This window comes from Bos taurus, chromosome 5 (genome assembly GCF_002263795.3).
Source record: "Bos taurus isolate L1 Dominette 01449 registration number 42190680 breed Hereford chromosome 5, ARS-UCD2.0, whole genome shotgun sequence".
Taxonomy (NCBI): domain Eukaryota; kingdom Metazoa; phylum Chordata; class Mammalia; order Artiodactyla; family Bovidae; genus Bos; species Bos taurus.
Window position 1 is genome coordinate 88153540 of NC_037332.1, and position 17559 is coordinate 88171098.

General features: G+C 37.3%; 1 protein-coding gene across 1 annotated transcript; it reads right to left on the minus strand.

Moving 5' to 3' along the window:
* Nucleotides 1-607: 607 nt before the first annotated feature.
* On the minus strand, nt 608-16326 carry CMAS (cytidine monophosphate N-acetylneuraminic acid synthetase). The gene is given in 8 exon segments (NM_001035398.1): nt 608-1202; nt 2267-2420; nt 3552-3723; nt 4101-4195; nt 5938-6071; nt 8592-8747; nt 8906-9048; nt 16036-16326. Coding segments are annotated over 8 exon segments (1305 nt in total). The 5' UTR covers nt 16296-16326; the 3' UTR covers nt 608-1011.
* Nucleotides 16327-17559: the final 1233 nt, after the last annotated feature.

The window sequence follows — 17559 nt, forward strand, 5'->3', positions numbered from 1 at the left end:
AGATGGAAGTAAAGCCAGGACAAAATGTAATGGAAATTAACGTAGAAGAGGATCCTTTTTTATTCTAACTTATGTCTGGCGTATAGGGGCAGTCTTTGAACTGAAGATTCACTCAGCCCTGACAGAAAAACAACTTCCTATATAGCACAGTATGAGTGGCCTGCTTCTTGCTAGAGTTTTACATGAACTCTCTTTATAGTGGAAATAGATGAAAATGTTCCACAGGAAATGGTTAGTGTTTATTAGGTAAGGGTCCACATTTATGAGCTAATGCCCCATTCTTGGAATCTAACCAGGAAGGAGAGTGATTTGTGGTGGTTGTAAAATTGTAATAACAGCCAAATATAGTATACAAAATCACCATGACCTCAGAGGTAACTGCAAATGATTTACTAGAAATCAATATTTAACTTTGACAATATACAAATTTATGCAGACATCTCTATCTGTATGTATATGCTATATGTATCCATATATGAAGTACAACAGGATGCTCTACAGCTGGTATTTGGTGGCTTGTTTCTTATGCCAATTGCACTGTCAGTGTTTAAAGGAAACAGGGCAATGTTTGGTAAATCTCTTCTAAAACAAGGCAGTTTTCATCAAGTTTGTGAAATGTAATTTTATTAATAGAAGGGCATGTCTTACCAGACAAACTATCCCCAAATAAATAAAGTTTCAGCATCATTAAAAGCACACAAACACACAACTTTACAGAGTACAATACAAAGTCAATTTTGATGATGTTCTTACTTGCATTGACTAAAAATCTGAGAAAGACTGTAATCAACCAACCTCTAAATAATGATTCTGCATAAAGAGGAAAAGTAGAGCACAGTTATTTCATAGAAGGTTTCAGAGTGAGAGTCTGAGTGCTTTAAAAGGTATCAGATAGATCACAAATTAAATCACACTGTTAACATTACAGCATGGAATTGTAGTTAATCAAAAATAAAAGTTAAAATGGCTGACGAAGGCTGCAAATGTTCTTTTCCAACATAACACTACTTTCTATTTTTGGCATGAATTGATAACCTTTTCCATGAGTAGGAAAATGTGCTCTGCAAACTCTCGGAGGGCACCTCGGCCTCCACTGCTTTTGCAAATATATCCAACAGCCTTCTGGGCAGCGGCACAGGCGTCAGCAGGCACGCCGCTGAGGCCCACTTTCTTCAAGCACTCCTCATCAGACACTTCATTTCCTATCAAGTTGAAGAAACACTGGTTGAATATTTAAAGAGATAAGGAATATTCTTTCTAAATAATGCAAAGAGCAGTCAATAAACAGTTCTGGCAACTTCAGACACTGCATATAAGAATGCTACAGATTGGATGGAACAAAATGAGTTCAAGTATTTCTATGAAGAGTAAATACTTAAGGTCTAGTGTTTTTTCTTAAGCAATTCAACATAAATGCTTATCAATTAGAGGAGAGTGGAGTATCCTCTCTGTGTGCCATGCCTATTACAGGGACTAGAAATTCTACATATAAATTATAATTAGTTAAACTTTTTTATGAAGGAAAATTTCCAATAAGCAAGAACCCCAAATTTATGTGGAATAATTATTAATGTTTTGCCTTATGTATCAATATTTTTATCCATTCCCTGCCAAGTTTTTTGAAGGAAAGGGAGAAGGAATTCCCAGACAACATACTTAAGCCATAAACACTTCACCATTTCCCTATAATAAATACATTTTTAAGAAGTGACACAATGCCATCCAACTAACAAAATCAACAGTAATTCCTTACTATCATCTAATAACCTAGTACATGCTCAAATATCCTCAGCTGTCTCAAAATTGTCTTTTTATAGTTGATTTATTTGAATCAGAAATCAAAAAAGGTCCACATATTACATTTTGTTGATTTACATCTTAAGTCTCCCTTTAACAGTTCTGATTTGTATGCTGCTTGATAAATAATTTCATCACACTGACCTAACTATATTCCTCCTCCCTGCCTTGCTTTTACTCTATCTCCCTCTCTTATCTTTCCTTTGATTGGATAAATTTCAGAAACTCTCAGGACCTAAAATTCACCATTCTGAATACAACTATTACTATAATATAGACCAAATATTACTAATAAAATGTTGGTTAAGAGTGTTTATTTTTAAATTTGTTCTACCTGTACCTACTGAAATTTTTAATCATTAAATGTATGGAAATTTGAATTGTTTTCAGTGAAAGATAATAAATATTAAAGTATCTCTTTGCATAATTATGGCTTTCCATTATTATGGCTGAAAAGAAGGATACCAACCAAGATATGCTACTTCTTTCCAGCACAGGCCCATTTCTTTTCTCCATTCATCTACAACTGCAAGTTTATCTGGCACATTGACTTCCATTTTGCAATCCAGTTTTAAGGACGAGAGGGTCTGCTTTGAACAGGCCCTTTCTGAGATTAACCTCACCTAAAAAATAAAAGGGCAAAGTGAGAAAACAGACATCACTCACAATAAAATAATACCTTTTAAATAATACAAATCACAAGTGAGTAGTCCTTTGAAGGACTAATTAAGAAAAATCAACTAACTTATTTTAAAATGATGAAGCTTTAGCAGATTTTATTTCTAGTAGTCCAATAAAGGTGAAAGACTTCTCCACAGTGAAAAGTAATCTATCTACAGGTAAAAAATAAAACATATATTGTCCGTTAGCAATCTAAGATTCCCCTATAATTCATTTTATTCAGAAGAAAGTCTATAACTTGTCTTTCGACCTGCTCAGGAACACGTATTTAAGATCTCTAATGAACTATAAAAAATCATCTTAAACTTCATTTTTGAAAAAAAAAAATGAAAATACAAATAAGTATTGTTACTTTGAATTAAAATATTCAATTGTAAGAATCAGTTCAGTTCAGTTCACTCAGTCGTGTCTGACTCTTTACGACCCCATGGACTGCAGCACCTCAGGCCTCCCTGTCCATCACCAAATCCCGGAATTTATTCAAGCTCATGTCCATTGAGTTGGTGATGCCATCCAACCATCTCATCCTCTGTCATCCCCTTCTCCGGCCTTCAATCCCTCCCAGCATCAGGGTCTTTTCTATTGAGTCAGCTCTTCACATGAGGTAGCCAAAGTATTGAAGTTTCAGCTTCAGCATCAGTCCTTCCAATGAATATTCAGGACTGATTTCCTTTAGGATGGACTGGTTGGATCTCCTTGCAGTCCAAGGGATCGCAATAAGAAGCTACATTTTTTTAAAAAAAAGATCCATCTGACATTTGCTTTCTTCTAAATGCTGACACCTATTTTCTATGAAATCTTTCTGGTTGCAAGATCCTATGGGAAATATTAGGTAGCAACTATTTAAAACAGTATGTTCACATTCATTAAATAAACAAGAAATCTATTTGTTGATAGTTTCCTAATTCTATCACCTAAAAGTAAAAACAGCATAATTTTCTAGGCATGTCAAAGCTAAATTTGAGACACTTTAACTGATAATACTAAAAATGTAAATCTCTTATTTCAGTCACATGTACCTTGACCCTATATCACAATCATGAAAGACATTGCTATGTTCAGGGGGCACATACCTCAATACCACTTTTCTTTAATAAACTTATCCCAATAGCATCTTTTACATCATAAGATATTATTTCTTTTTGGTCTCCTGATACATAAATGTGGCCATTGGTGAGACATCCATCAATATTGCAAACAAAAAGTTTTATCTCCTTCAGTTTCTCTTTGCCAAAATAACCGTATCTAAAAGAAACCAAAACAGACCTTTGAATCCAAGTGTGAAACTAATCACTCCCTCTCATCTGGTAAACACCAATAAACTGGATAGTTCATTCCCATCCAATTATTCAAACATTACCTTTTCAAGGTACAGCACACACTTCAGGTTATAGTGCAAGAACTTCAAGTGTGGTCCAACCAAACTATGTGTTTCTGAAGTTACTGAGTAAGCCATCTATAGGCATATTTTATGTATATGTCTTTCTCACGTAAGCAAGATACTACAAAAGATTTTAAGATGTTTGGAGGATCAGAAATCTGTGTCTAAAAGTGAATTTAAATGGATCTACAAAAATAATTTGTTATGGTCTACTGCAAAGGCTATGAGGTCTTGTTTTCACCTTAATACTCTTTGTTCGGCAATAGGCCAATCAATGTCCACATCGATGTCCACACTGTGCTCGGCTCTCATCTCGTAGTACGCCATCTTCCCACCCTAAACATATTACGAGTGCCATGAGGACTGTTGTCAACACGCATTCACGCTTACCAACAAATTTATTAAAATACAGAACGATGAATTCACTGCTACAGTACTAAGAAAAATGAACAACCCAGCAGTATCAGACATACAACAAGTAATTTCTTTTGGAGGGGAGAGCTTCATATATTCCACCGTGTAAAACAAGTAAATTTAACCCTTTTCAAATTCTACCTACATAGCGCAAGTTCCCATTTTTCAGAATTCTATTTTAACATTGGACAAGGGTAGAAATAATACATATCCTCCAGGGTTCTGACCACAAGGAATTTTCTGAGAATCCCTAGTTGTATTCCCTTTGTTCTGGTAGTCTCTCCCATCAACATCCAAAAGCAGTAGTATAAATATTTTTGGAACTTCTGTTCCTATTTGCAATAGGGGTCAGAGTGGGGAGGAAAAGGAACTGTAATATCTATTGCACAGAACTGATCCCTGAAGTACAGACAGGAGTCAACAACAACTGAATGGATCACATGTGGGCAAAAGTAAGAACAATGAGCGTCATGATCCTGGGGTATGCACAGGGCAAGAGGGTTGAGGCACTTCTTATGATTGTAATTATTGCAAGGTCAAGATCAATTACTAGAAATTTACATTTTTCACAGTTGTCAGTCTCTTTACAAATCTTGTTATAATGAGGAACTTCTATTTTTCCCCACACTTAGGAAAGGGTCAAATTACAGTCTCCCTTAGCAAAGAGCACAGGGAGAGTTGTACCTATAGATGTCAAATCTAATTTTCCTGAATGCTCAAACTTAACTGAACAGTTAGCCTATGGTATACCTACTGACCAGAAGACTGGAAAATTTCTTCCTCTTCGAGAATGAGTCACATTAGAATTTTTACTATAAACAGTAGAGTTTTAGGGTTTTAAAATGCTATTTTTTGAGTAACACAAGGATCTGAATTAAAATCCTAACAATGCCATTTACAACTTGTTTTTGCTTTGAGCCAATGACTTCATTTTTCAGAGCTGCCATTTCCTCCTCTGAAACAAAACTAGGAACATGCACTTTATTTCATTATGAGATAACCTATGTAGTATTTCATATAATCAACAGTAGGTGTTGAATCAACAATACAATAACTAAAATGAATAAATAGTATATAATCATGTAAGCTCTAAAGCTGAGAGAGGCATCCAACCCACTTATTGTAAAGTGAGAGCACTTATTGTAAAAGGAGAGCACTAAGATTCAGAACAGATAAAATGATATATTCAAGGTTAAATAGTTACAGATAGAGATATTACTATAATCTGGTTTTCCTGATGCCTAGGTTGGTGCTCTTTTACCTCTACTATACTGCTGCTTTTTTTTTTTTTTGTCTCTTTTAAAAGCAGTAAAGATTATTCAACTGTACAACCACAACTTGACAATAATACAACCATGGATTAAAAACAGAGTTTTGAATGAAACAATATGAATACCACAACATACGTAGAATACTCAATAGTTGATTTCTTATCTGAATGTTAGAATTGTAGCAGAATCCCTTGCATATTTACTGAATGTATCCCAGATCGGTTTGGGGTAAGTGTGCCAAATAAATACCTCGGATGATAAATCTTATCAGTTACTCCTTTTCCTCTAGGGGTTGATACTTTCCTTTATGAACTGTGCCATACTTTTTTCTTAGAACTCAAAGTACATACACAAAAGGGTTTAAAAGATTTTTTGCAAAACAAGAGCACAAACCTGTAAGTAACCCATCTCTATCAAATGTCTTTTAGCAAAATAAAATGAGCCATTTTCATATAATTCTCCATCCCAGTCTTGCCGGCGAGGTCGTTTAGCTGGATTCAAATTCAGAGGCTCAGTCATTTCACGAACTAAAGGCAAAAAGCTACAATAAATCCCAGGTGCTCTGAACACTGAAATAGTTCATTCAGTAATTTTTTTTAAAAAGCAAACAAAAATAAACTCAGAACGTAGAATATTTCTGTTTCTAAATAAACAATTTAGAAGATTTTTTTAAAGGAACAAAACCTCTGATAACAACTCTCAGATGACGTATCTGATAATAATTCTGATAAATAATTCTGATGATTTATCTTAGCTCTTCAATAATAATAATAATAATAAGAGGAAAATAAAGTATCTTATGGAGAAATCCTGAATAATTAAGGTTTTAAGGGATTCATACATATATAACACTTTGGGAGGACATAAAAGCAACCTTAGTTGCCAAAGAACTGAACTTGTCATAAAATACTATATTCAATATATGAGCCCTTTAAATCTATTGCACAGTATGTGCTTCTATAGAAATACAATGTGTGTGTTATTTATCTAATGTGGTTGAGAAACTACATTTATGGAATTACTGAAAAATGACTATTTCCTCATTAAATTATTGAACCTTACATATTGATGGGAAATGCTTATATAATGTATGATACATTCTTACCAGTAATTTAAAAAATACTAATATAAAATATATATAACAATAAATTATGTTTATTATCATTAGTAATAATGAAGGCCAAACAACACCAACATTAATTACACCATGATATAATAAATGAAGCCTTTCTATTAAAGGTCCTATAGTGTTTTTCTCCACTGAATCTTCACATGGGATTCAAAGGCTGTTCCTGAAGTCCCTGGATGACACGCTCCCATAGTATCCTTATACTTTTCTCTTTAGACCCGAACTGTCCTAGTAAATTTGTATCTCGTACACAGTTTATAGTTATTATGTATTTAATAACATTACTGATACTTAAAATGCTGACATCATTAGACCATACACTCTGTAAGCAATAAGTCCCAGCAGTCAGATCCAAGCATGCACAGAGGAGACACCTGACAAATACATTAACACTTGCTTAATTCTAAAGTGAAAAACTTGTGACATCTGACTATGTCAGAGAGTATATATTACAGTACTGTTCTTAATGGTTGTAAAGTATTTGATTTTATAGATAATCAAGTTTTGCAGGGTATTTAAGTGGATTTTTTCTCTCCATTATTGGCATATTTCTCTATAATTTCTTTCCTAGAAATGCAACCTGGGTGGGGGGGGGGCGGTGATAGGGTCAAACCTATGTACATTTTATTAATAGCATAGTATAGTACATATTGGAATTCCCTTGCCTTTTCACTAAACTTCGCAAATTTGTATTTGTCGACATGTATAGATATTTTCTAACCCTTTTTAACTTTAATAATATAAAACTTAATCATATAAAGCTCAACATTCAGTTTAACACTGGGTTTCCTTAACTTATTCAAAAGTGTGCTTTTCAAGCTTTAATTCTTCCTATATTTTATTTTTGATATTTAGTGGTGGTGGTTTAGTCACTAAGTCATGTATGACTCTTGCGACCCCATGGACTGCAGCCTGCCAGGCTCCTCTGTCCATGGTATTCTCCAAGCAAGAATACTGGAGTGGGTTGCCATTTCCTTCTCTAGGGGATCTTCCTAACCCAGGAATTGAACCTGGGTCTCCTGCATTGCTGGCAGATTCTTTACCAACTGAGCTACAAGGGAAGCCCCTTGATATTTAGTGAATAAGTTCAAAATATTATATAAATAAAACAATGAATTTGCTACAGAGAAGATACTCAATAATTGTTTATTGAATGAAATCAATAAACTAGTCATTGATATATTTTGTTAGTTTTGATGACATTCACATTTAGAGACTGAAAATCATTTTCTGCCTGTAACTTTATCTTCTTATCTTAATCGCTCTTCTGTGGACCATCTCCATTTTTACTGCATCTTCCTTACTATCTCCTTTAAATCAAACATAGGTTAGACACAACTGGCCCAGTTTTCCTACACTCAACAAACGTCAGGACTGAACAGAAACCATACTGCCTTTCTTCGTGTATGTTTCATTTACCTATTTGTTGGTAATTCTATTCTTTTGTGACATATTTTGCTAGTTTGTCTGGAGAGAAATAAGGCTCTAACTAAATGTTACGGTACTCTTTTGCTGTAAGAAGTTGTGAACTTTGCGAAGCAATTCTAGATTCATTCTTGAGGTTCTCCAGAACTTTTTGGTGGAAGACTTCTATTCCCACCATTCTATATGATTCATAGGTAGAACAACACAAAAGTATCTGCTCTAGAAAAATGGCATATTTGCCTCAAAATACAAATAGAGGGTTAAAATAATCCTTTGTAAAAAGAAAGAGAATTAATTTGGTTTCCATTGTTTTGTCTCAACAATCCCAAGATTTAGAACTGATTATAAATGTTATTATCAACTACAGTGATAAAAGTCCCACGTTCTATTTTACTGCTCCCTTTTTAACTCTCCCACTCCTAAAGACTTTTTACATAAGAAAAATTAATTCTCCATAAGATGAGCTAAAATAAAAATCAATACAACAGATTACCTCCTTTCTGAATTTCACCCCATCGAAACTGATGCCGTCTCACAACAGAGAAAACAGAATCGTATCCTTCTTCTCGAATCATTTCTGCAACTTTTTGAAGATCAGTAGGATGTAAACACGGAGAAGTAGCTTGAATATTTCCTACAATGTCAACCTCTTAAAAAGACAAGACAAATGAAAAGATCATCAAAATGAAGTTCTTTGCAAGCAAGTAATACTAAGATCTAAATTCAAATGTTAAACAAGTCTTGTGAAATGAGTAACAAGTTGGAAATTACATAAAATTTTGAATAAACTATTAGTCAAATTCATACCATTGTGATAATTAAGAAATTCTATGATGGCATCTAGTGAGGTAGAACTGTCTTTTGAAGCTTCAGAACTTCTTCGATGAACTTGTGCACCAAACTGTTTGGCCACATTCTCAATTTCATCATGGTCTGTTGAAACCCATATACTGTAGAGATATTAAAAAAAAAAAAATTAAAGATAAAAAGGAGCTCTGCAACCCCCAAAATACAGCTTACATGTTAGAATAGTTTTTGTACCATCAAAATAATGTTACAGATTCAAAGCAATATAAAATTTAAAGAAAAATAAAGAATTTTCTATGGAAACCACATTTTTAACTGCTTCAATTATAAATGTGGTCCCAGATGTAATATTTATATTATATACATTTATATACATATTATTTACACAGCCCTAGATATCATTTATAAAATTAGGAAAAATTGATATTTTTAAGGCTAATGGTTTATTAAAAATACTAGTAACACTGGAAGTTCAAATCTAAAGGAAATAAAGAAGATACTATTTCTTTTTTCCCATCAAAATCCAAAACATTGTATAGTTAATATGTCTGCTGAGGAAAAAAAATGGGCGTGGCATAGCCAAATCACAAGGCTGAGTTTCAAGCTTAGTAAAGACTTATATGCCCAAAACAGTCAGACAAGCCAACTCTTTTTTGGCCGGGACGGGGGCAACTAACAATGGGTACATAAATATATGAACACAGAATCAACTGGGTGAAGCCACCAATAACAATCAAAGTCATGGAGAACATGACTTGACTGGCTCAGGAGAGCTTAGTGTAACAGCTCTATTAACCACACCTTACATAGCTGACCTTTTGCACTTTATAAGATGATGACTCACAGTAAAATATAAAAGATTATTTAGGGGATGCATACTAGTCTCTACTGAAGTTTTCTTAACCTTTATAAATTTCCATTGCTAGAAACAGAATGTTTTACTCTAGCCACAATACTTTTAGACTGACATTCCACAAAGACATCTGAATGACTTCTTCGGTATATGCACAGGCAGTTGATCCTTAACCAACACAGGTTTGAACCATGTTAATTTTTTTCAATAAATGTATGGGAAAAATTTAAGGAGATTTGCCAACAGTGTGAACAAAATTACAAACTGTGCAGCCTAGTACTATCAGAAAAAATAAAGTTAGGTGTGCCATGAATACATAAAACATATGTAGATAATTGGTTTCCCTGGTGGCTCAGATAGTAAAGAATGTGCTCACAACGCAGGAGACCTGGGTTTGATCCCTGGGTCAGGAAGATCCCCTGAAGTAGGAAATGGCAACCCACTCTAGTATGCTTGACTGGAGAATTCTGTGGACAGAGAAGCCTGGCAGGCTACAGTCCATGGGGTCGCAAAGAGTAGACACGACTGTCTTTCACTTTACTTTACTTTCATGTAGATAATACATGACAATAAAACACTTTCACTTTACTTTCATGTAGATAAATAATAGTCTACCCTCACATAGGTATAAGATGACTGATACTTAATATAAAGTTAATAATGTACTTTTGGCTTTTAAAAAATGGAACAATGTTTCTGACACTGCATTATGAATATGACTGTAAAACTGTATACCATAAAATTTTTATAATGATTCATTCATCAGTGTGTGTGGGCTAGGCTACCATGAAGCAATCATAGTGATTAAAATAGACCACCATTATTGTGTTTACTTGCTAAGTCCTGTCCAACTCTTTGTGACCCCATGGACTGTCGCCTGCCAGACAATTCTGTCCACAGGATTTCCCAGGCAAGAATATTGGAGCAGGTTGCCATTTCCTTCTCCAAGGATCTTTCTGACCCAGGGACTGAACCCTAGTCTCCAGCATTAGCAGCTGGGTTCTTTACCACTGAGCCACCAGGGAAGCCCTAGACTACCACAAAGCAATCAGATAGCTGCTTCTTTGTTATCAATGCCTGAACCATTATACCTGTAGATAAATATGAATTTCTTTTTCACAATACTTTTCATTTTTGATGTTCAGTGTTAGTAATATATATAACATCTATAGTGTTTTGTATCATATAAGACAATATTGATGTAGGTAGTGACAGATGATCCATCTTGTAAACAAAGTAAAATTATGATATCTATATAGCTAAGTACAGTAAATGTATTTTGTCTTCCTTATGATTTCCTTGATAACATTTTCTTTTCTCTAGCTTACTTTACTGTAACATACTATATAATAAATATATAAAATGTGTTAATAAATAATGAAAATAAATAAAACTAAATAAGGCATAATGTGTCTCAGATATAGAGAACTAGTGGTTACCAGTGGGGAGAGAGAAAGGGGGAGGGCCAATATAGGGGTGAGTGAGTGAGAGAGAGAAGTCACTCAGTCGTGTCCAACTCTTTGCGAACCCATGGACTATAGCCTAACCAGGTTCCTCTGTCCATGGGATTTTCCAGGTAAGAATACTGGACTGGGTTGCCATTTCCTTCTCCAGGAGATCTTCCCAACCCAGGGAATGAACCCAGGTCTCCCGCCTTGCAGGCAGACGCTTTACCGTCTAAGCCACCAGGGAATACAGGGGTAGAGAGAAAAAAATGAGATTACATGAAATCATGTGTGTAAAACTTTTGAAAAATGTAAAGCACTACAGAATTTAAAGAATTTTTCCTTCAATTAAAAAAAAAATGTAAAAAGTAGGATGCTCAGTTGTGTCTGACTCTTTACAACCCATGAACTGTAGCCTGCCAGGCTCCTCTATCCGTGGAATTCTCCAGGCAAGAATACTGGAGTGGGTAGCCATGCCCTTCTCCAGGGGATATTCCCTTCTCCGGGGGATCTTCCCAACCCTGGGATCAAACCCAGGTCTCCTCCATTGCTGGCAGATTCTTTATCATCTGAGCCATCAGGAAAGCCCTAAATTAAAAAAAAAAAATGTGTTTATGATATTAGGAAGGCTTTGGTCAACAGTAGGCTACTAGTAGTTAAGTTCTGGGAGATCAAAAGCTGATCTGGGACTTCTGACTGCCCTGGCTGAGGAGGGGAGCTGGCACCCCAATTCTCATATTTTTTAAGGGTCAACTGTATTTTTCACCCCTTTCATTCAACATCTACTGAATGAAAGAGAAACTTCATGTTTCAAACATCTATGCTCAATTGTCAAGAGTGAAAAGAAAGAAACTAAAGAAAAATTTCTAACAGCTCTAGATTTAAGAAATTCCCTTTACTATTGGCAGAAGGAAGATTTAAATCTAAAGATAAAGTCAATAAACCCCCACCCTGCCCCCTAATTTTTTTCAGAGGAAGCCTAATAAACAAGATGAGCTACTGGCTAGAAGTCAAGTGTGTCATATCTACTCATGTCATTCTACAAAAGGCAGAACACAGAAGCCCTCATTTCCCTCCACTGCAAAATATGAAAGTTTTGGGATAAGTTTTTTACTGGAAAATGTCACAAAGGTATACAACAAACTGAAGTACCAATGAAAACTCAGTAAATTTTTTAAAGAGAGGATAAAAGGAGGGTGGTGATGATAACAAAGTAAAAAGCAAACAGTAAAAGAGAGCAATCTTTTGACATCTAGTTAAATCACTAACTGAAATAAATTACTGAAGCCGTTTACTTTAATATCCTGATCTTTACTGTAATAAACATTCAACACCTCAGGATTCAGTGATCTTTTGGAAATGCTTAAACAGTAAATAAAAACAGAGGTTTGCCTATGTTTCTTCTTTCATTATTCATTGATTCCTTCTTTCATGATATGGAAATGACTCTTGATTGCGTAGTCTGTTTCAGGCCCTTCTCTGGACACCAGGGATACAAAATCCATTGACATGAGAAATTCTCAACCTATTAGTAGAAACAGAGAATGGCCAGGAAGCAATAACTGACCTTTCTATAACGCTTTACTTTTTACAAAGTATTTTTATAGTGCCTGCTACATAACAGGTGCTCAATATATACTTGCTGAATGAATGAAACAGTAAATGGTTAAGAGCATGGACTCTGAAGGAAGGACTTCAAGTCTCGGCTCTACCACAAGCTAGTAGTATGACCCAAGGCCAAATCTCCCTAAGCCTAAATTTTCACTAAAACAGAGGTGACAATGACAGCAATTACCAAATATGGGTGTTATGACAAATCAATATAAACCACAATATAAAATAAATGTTTAGTAAGTAATAGCTATTGAAAATAATAGGAATGGTGATAAAGGAACAGTTGACAGTCTCATTTAATCCTTACACTAGCTCTGTTTGAAGGAAAACTGAAGTTTTGCTTTCAGACCTTCAAAGGTTCAAACGTTTAATTTATATGTATTATGTAAGGCAATGGCACTATGAATATGAAAACAGCATCCTACATGTACACTTAAAATACAATAGTCATTATTTATTACATCATCATAAGGAAGTCAATCATTTCCACTCAGCTAAGGGGCACCATTGCATTAGCAAGTGCAAGAGAAAAGGATGAGCAAATGAACAAACAGACCTTTTTAATAAAATTTAAAATCAAGTATAAAGTAAACATCAAAGTGGAATGCCAATGGCTTTAGCCTCAAATGAAGTCATACTCCATCTAACAGGATGAACAGGAGTATCAACCATGATCCCTGTAACAGACACTTCAAATCAGAAACTGCCATTTCAAGGACAACACAGCCCAGGCCTTTCATTAATCATAAACCCATACCCTAAAAGTGAAACCAACACTTACGTTTATTTTTCACAAGTATATTAGGCAACATGTAAAAAAAATCGATGTACTCTAAGCTTTACTTACACAGCATTCAACTACTGTTGAAAACCAAGCTCTTACAAACTCAGCTCTCACAATCACTTTTTACTAAATGAAAATAATATCTCAGCATTTTTTCTTGACTGTTAACTATGTAAGTTAACGGGCAAAGTTAGCAACCTTGAAAGTATTGTTAGCTTTGATTCTAAGCAGGCTAGAAACTCAATTAAGTCAAAATGATTTTGGACAAAGTAATCTCCAGGCCTGAAAAACAAATCACATGAGCTACAGTTTTCTCCAATTCCTTCACAGGGTAGATAAGATTTTTTTGAAGAAAGTAGGTGAGAAGCAGGAAGGCTGCTCCATCCAAACTGACTGCAGCTTCAGAATAAGTCAATTAAATTCAAACCTACCTCTTTGGGGTGGTAGATTAGACCTCAAAGGGAAGAGAATGAATGGATAATTACAAGCTTCCTAAATTAACTGTTGAAGGAGGGTGTATAGGGGCTATCTGCCAGAAAGAAGGTAAATCCTCCTGGCAGCATTGAGCACTCCTTTTATGGGGCTGGAATCATCCTAAGAACTAGGCCTTTAAGCCGTTAGAAACCATGATGGAGTTTGGTTGACCACAGAGGCTTGGATAGAGTTGTTATGTGTAGAAAGTTTTGCAGTTTTCAGCAAAACCACCCCCATACCATAAAAGGGAGAGCCTTTTTGGCTCTTTCCTTTCTAGAGGAACCAAGAAATAGAGGATTATGGTGATCAAATGTATCATCCCCTTACTTTTTCTTAAAAATATGAATTACTACCTGATACAGTACACTATATATTAACTATCTTCTCCCTATTATAATGCCAGCTCCATCTATGGATGGACCCTATTGCTAAACTCCTGGTTAAGGACACATAACAGTGCCTGTCACATAGTAGGTAGTCAATAAATATTTGCAGAATGAATGAATCATTTTTGCTCTTAAATTTGTATCTCAAACACGCCCTACCTTTTTTTAGGTTAAGCCAGTTTGAAAGGGTCTTCTGACATATGCAATAGGAGTTGTAAAGGAGTTCTGTTTTCAATCTATTAAGAATGTGATTTTGATCTCTGGTTTATATCACAGAAATACGGTTTTACTACTTCACTACTAACTTGGATGCACCTTCTCTCTGTCCTTTTTTGTTTTCCAGTGTGTACCTTTTGTGAGGAGGTAAAAATGTCCCAAAGTCTGTGAGTCTCACAGGGAAAGAACCATGTCACATTCATCTTGTAATACCCTTGGATGTGTATGGCAGAAACTCAGTGTTTACCGAATTGAACTAAATCCCCAACTCTTTCCCTATCTCTCCTCTGCACACTTCCTGTTACATTACTGTTATTAATATCTTCTGTGTGCAGGCACCTATTCACCCAGCACCACCCAAGACTTCCTTTGGATAAAAACATCAAGAAAATTAGTAAATTTATACTATTTTGGTATCTCCTTTGTAAACACGTTCGATTAAATGAAAATCATTTATCCATATATTAATGTATGTAATTAATATGCTCCAGAGACAGCCATCTCTTTAAAAACCAAAACTCGACAATCAAAAGGTGAAGATAATTTACTTTTCACGGGGAACAAATTCAAGCACAATTAGGCTGAAATTACCATGTGTAAATTCATTCTTGGCACAGAGTGCCTCCTCCCTTTTATGAATGACATAACTCCTGACTAACATGGCATATGGCCATGACTCTTAAATGATGCACAATTAAAACCGTCCTTAGGGCAAACGAGGTTCCAAAGGTATGCTCAAATCATTTAGAAGCGTTTCATCGAACAGCCCCGCGGTACGCTGTTCCACTATCTCGCACCCAGGTACAAATGTGGGCAGCTTTCTAGATTGTGCTGACTCACAACAGGCTTAGAGTATTTTCCAAAGGTCAGGAAAGGATCTCCAAGCTGAGCTGGAAATGAGAAAAGCCTTGACACCCCACTCCATTTATGAACCTGACGCCTCCTTAATCGATCAGCACCAGGTGGGTAGCAGACGCTGAGCAACAGGGGAAAGCTAGTGGCCTCCGTCTAAAGGAGTTAATTATCGCAGATGTTTCACAAGGGTGGCCTCCTTGCCTTTACCCTGTGAGGTCAACCTGGGCAGCGCAGACTTTTGAAAAGAGGAAATCTCCCCTTTTACGGGTGTCATTCTCAAGGGCTGGGGCAAGGAACTGTCCCAAGTTCATGGCTATTAGCAGTTACGGAACAAGGAAGAAACTGGAGCCCTGCCTCCCCCGCGGGCAGCCGGGGCCCAGGCACCCCGGATCTTGTGCACCCCTTCCGGGGGCCGCCACCATGGGGCCCTGGCCCCTCCGGCGGCCCGGCTCCCCCTCTCGACCCCCGCCCAGGCCGCGCCGCCCACTCTCGCACATGCGCACCTCTGGAAGACCCCCGAGTCCAGGGCCGCACGCAGGACCCAGCCAATGAGCGGGACCCCCGCCAGGTGCTTAATGTTCTTCAGGGGGATGCCCTTGCTGCCGCCCCGGGCCAGGATGAGGGCCGCCATATGCGGGGGCTTCTCCACCCCTCGGCCCTGGCCGCCTCGGGAGTTGCGCTGTAGCTTCGGCGGCCGGCCCCGAGAGGGTCGCCCCCGCGGGTTGGAGACGGAGGTGGCGGCCCCCTTCTCCACCGAGTCCATCTTCCTCCCACGCCTTCTCCCCAGCTTCTCCACATCCGGGAGCTCTTGTCTCGCCACCTCAGCTCGGCGCCGCCCGATCTCCCCGCCCGACTGCCCGCGGGGGTGGCTGTTCCCGGCCCCGCCCACCTCCGATCCCGCACCCTCGCGGGGCACGCCGGGAGTTGTAGTCCGCGGGTCGCTCGCAGGGCCAGTAGGCTCCGCCTACGAGACCCCCAAGCCAAAGTCCGGCACGGAGAGCCTGGTCCTGACTGGAAGGAAGTGCAGCTTCTTCGGAGCTTGATATTGTATGGAGATTAATAAAATAGGCAACACGGGCAACAAATAGTTCTTCTGCTGAAGAATTTCCCCATTAGAAATTGTAGTGGGTTTCCCACATCACACCCTGATGCACCCTAACTCGAAACAATTTTCATTTAAAAATTTAAGTGTCTGTTTTTCGGCTGTGCTACCTACTCCTTGTTTCTAAGAGATGATCTCATTCGAATGTCCTCCAGGCCCTTTAAATTCAACATTTTAAAAACAGCTCTCCCTATGGGCTCAAACTGCTTCCATCTTTGCATTTTCTTTTTCTTTCTTTTTTTCCAATTGGGATATAATTGACATGTAACGTGTTCGTTTCAGGTGTCCAATGTAGTGATTCTGAGTTTGTGTATAGTGAGATATGATCACTACAATGTGAAAATGTCTGTCTGCATATTCTATCAACATCACCATCCACCTAGGTGGAAAAACTTGGAAGTCAACCTTGCTTAGTCCCTTCTAAGTCCAACAGATATCTGTGTGGTTTTGTTTGTTTGTTTTTGGACTACTGAAATCTTTTCCTTTCGGGTATTGTTAGCTCTCTTACCTGGTGGGCATTTCACACAAATCTTCAGCAGTGTTGCAGTGAATGTATGACCCAGGCTGATCAAAGTACCTCATCTTCCTGAGAAGAGTTGTGGCCGGGAGACAGGAAAATGATCAAGCAGATCCCCCTCAAGTCCTTTCCAGAGACTCTGGGAAAGAAAGGATCTTTTTCTTGCTGAATATTTGGGTGCTAAGGACCCTCTAAACCTGAATCCTCAGGGGAGGATGAGGGAAGGGGGATGAGGAGAGTTTCTGATCTGAAATTGGGAGGCTTTTGTTCACATGGAGCAAAGCAAGGTCAAGCCACACAGGGAGAAGGGAAAAGCTCTTGAGCCAGCCGTAAGATTCAAAGGTGCATACAGACACACACACACACACTCATGTACATGCACACATATATCTTTTTTGTGTGATTTTT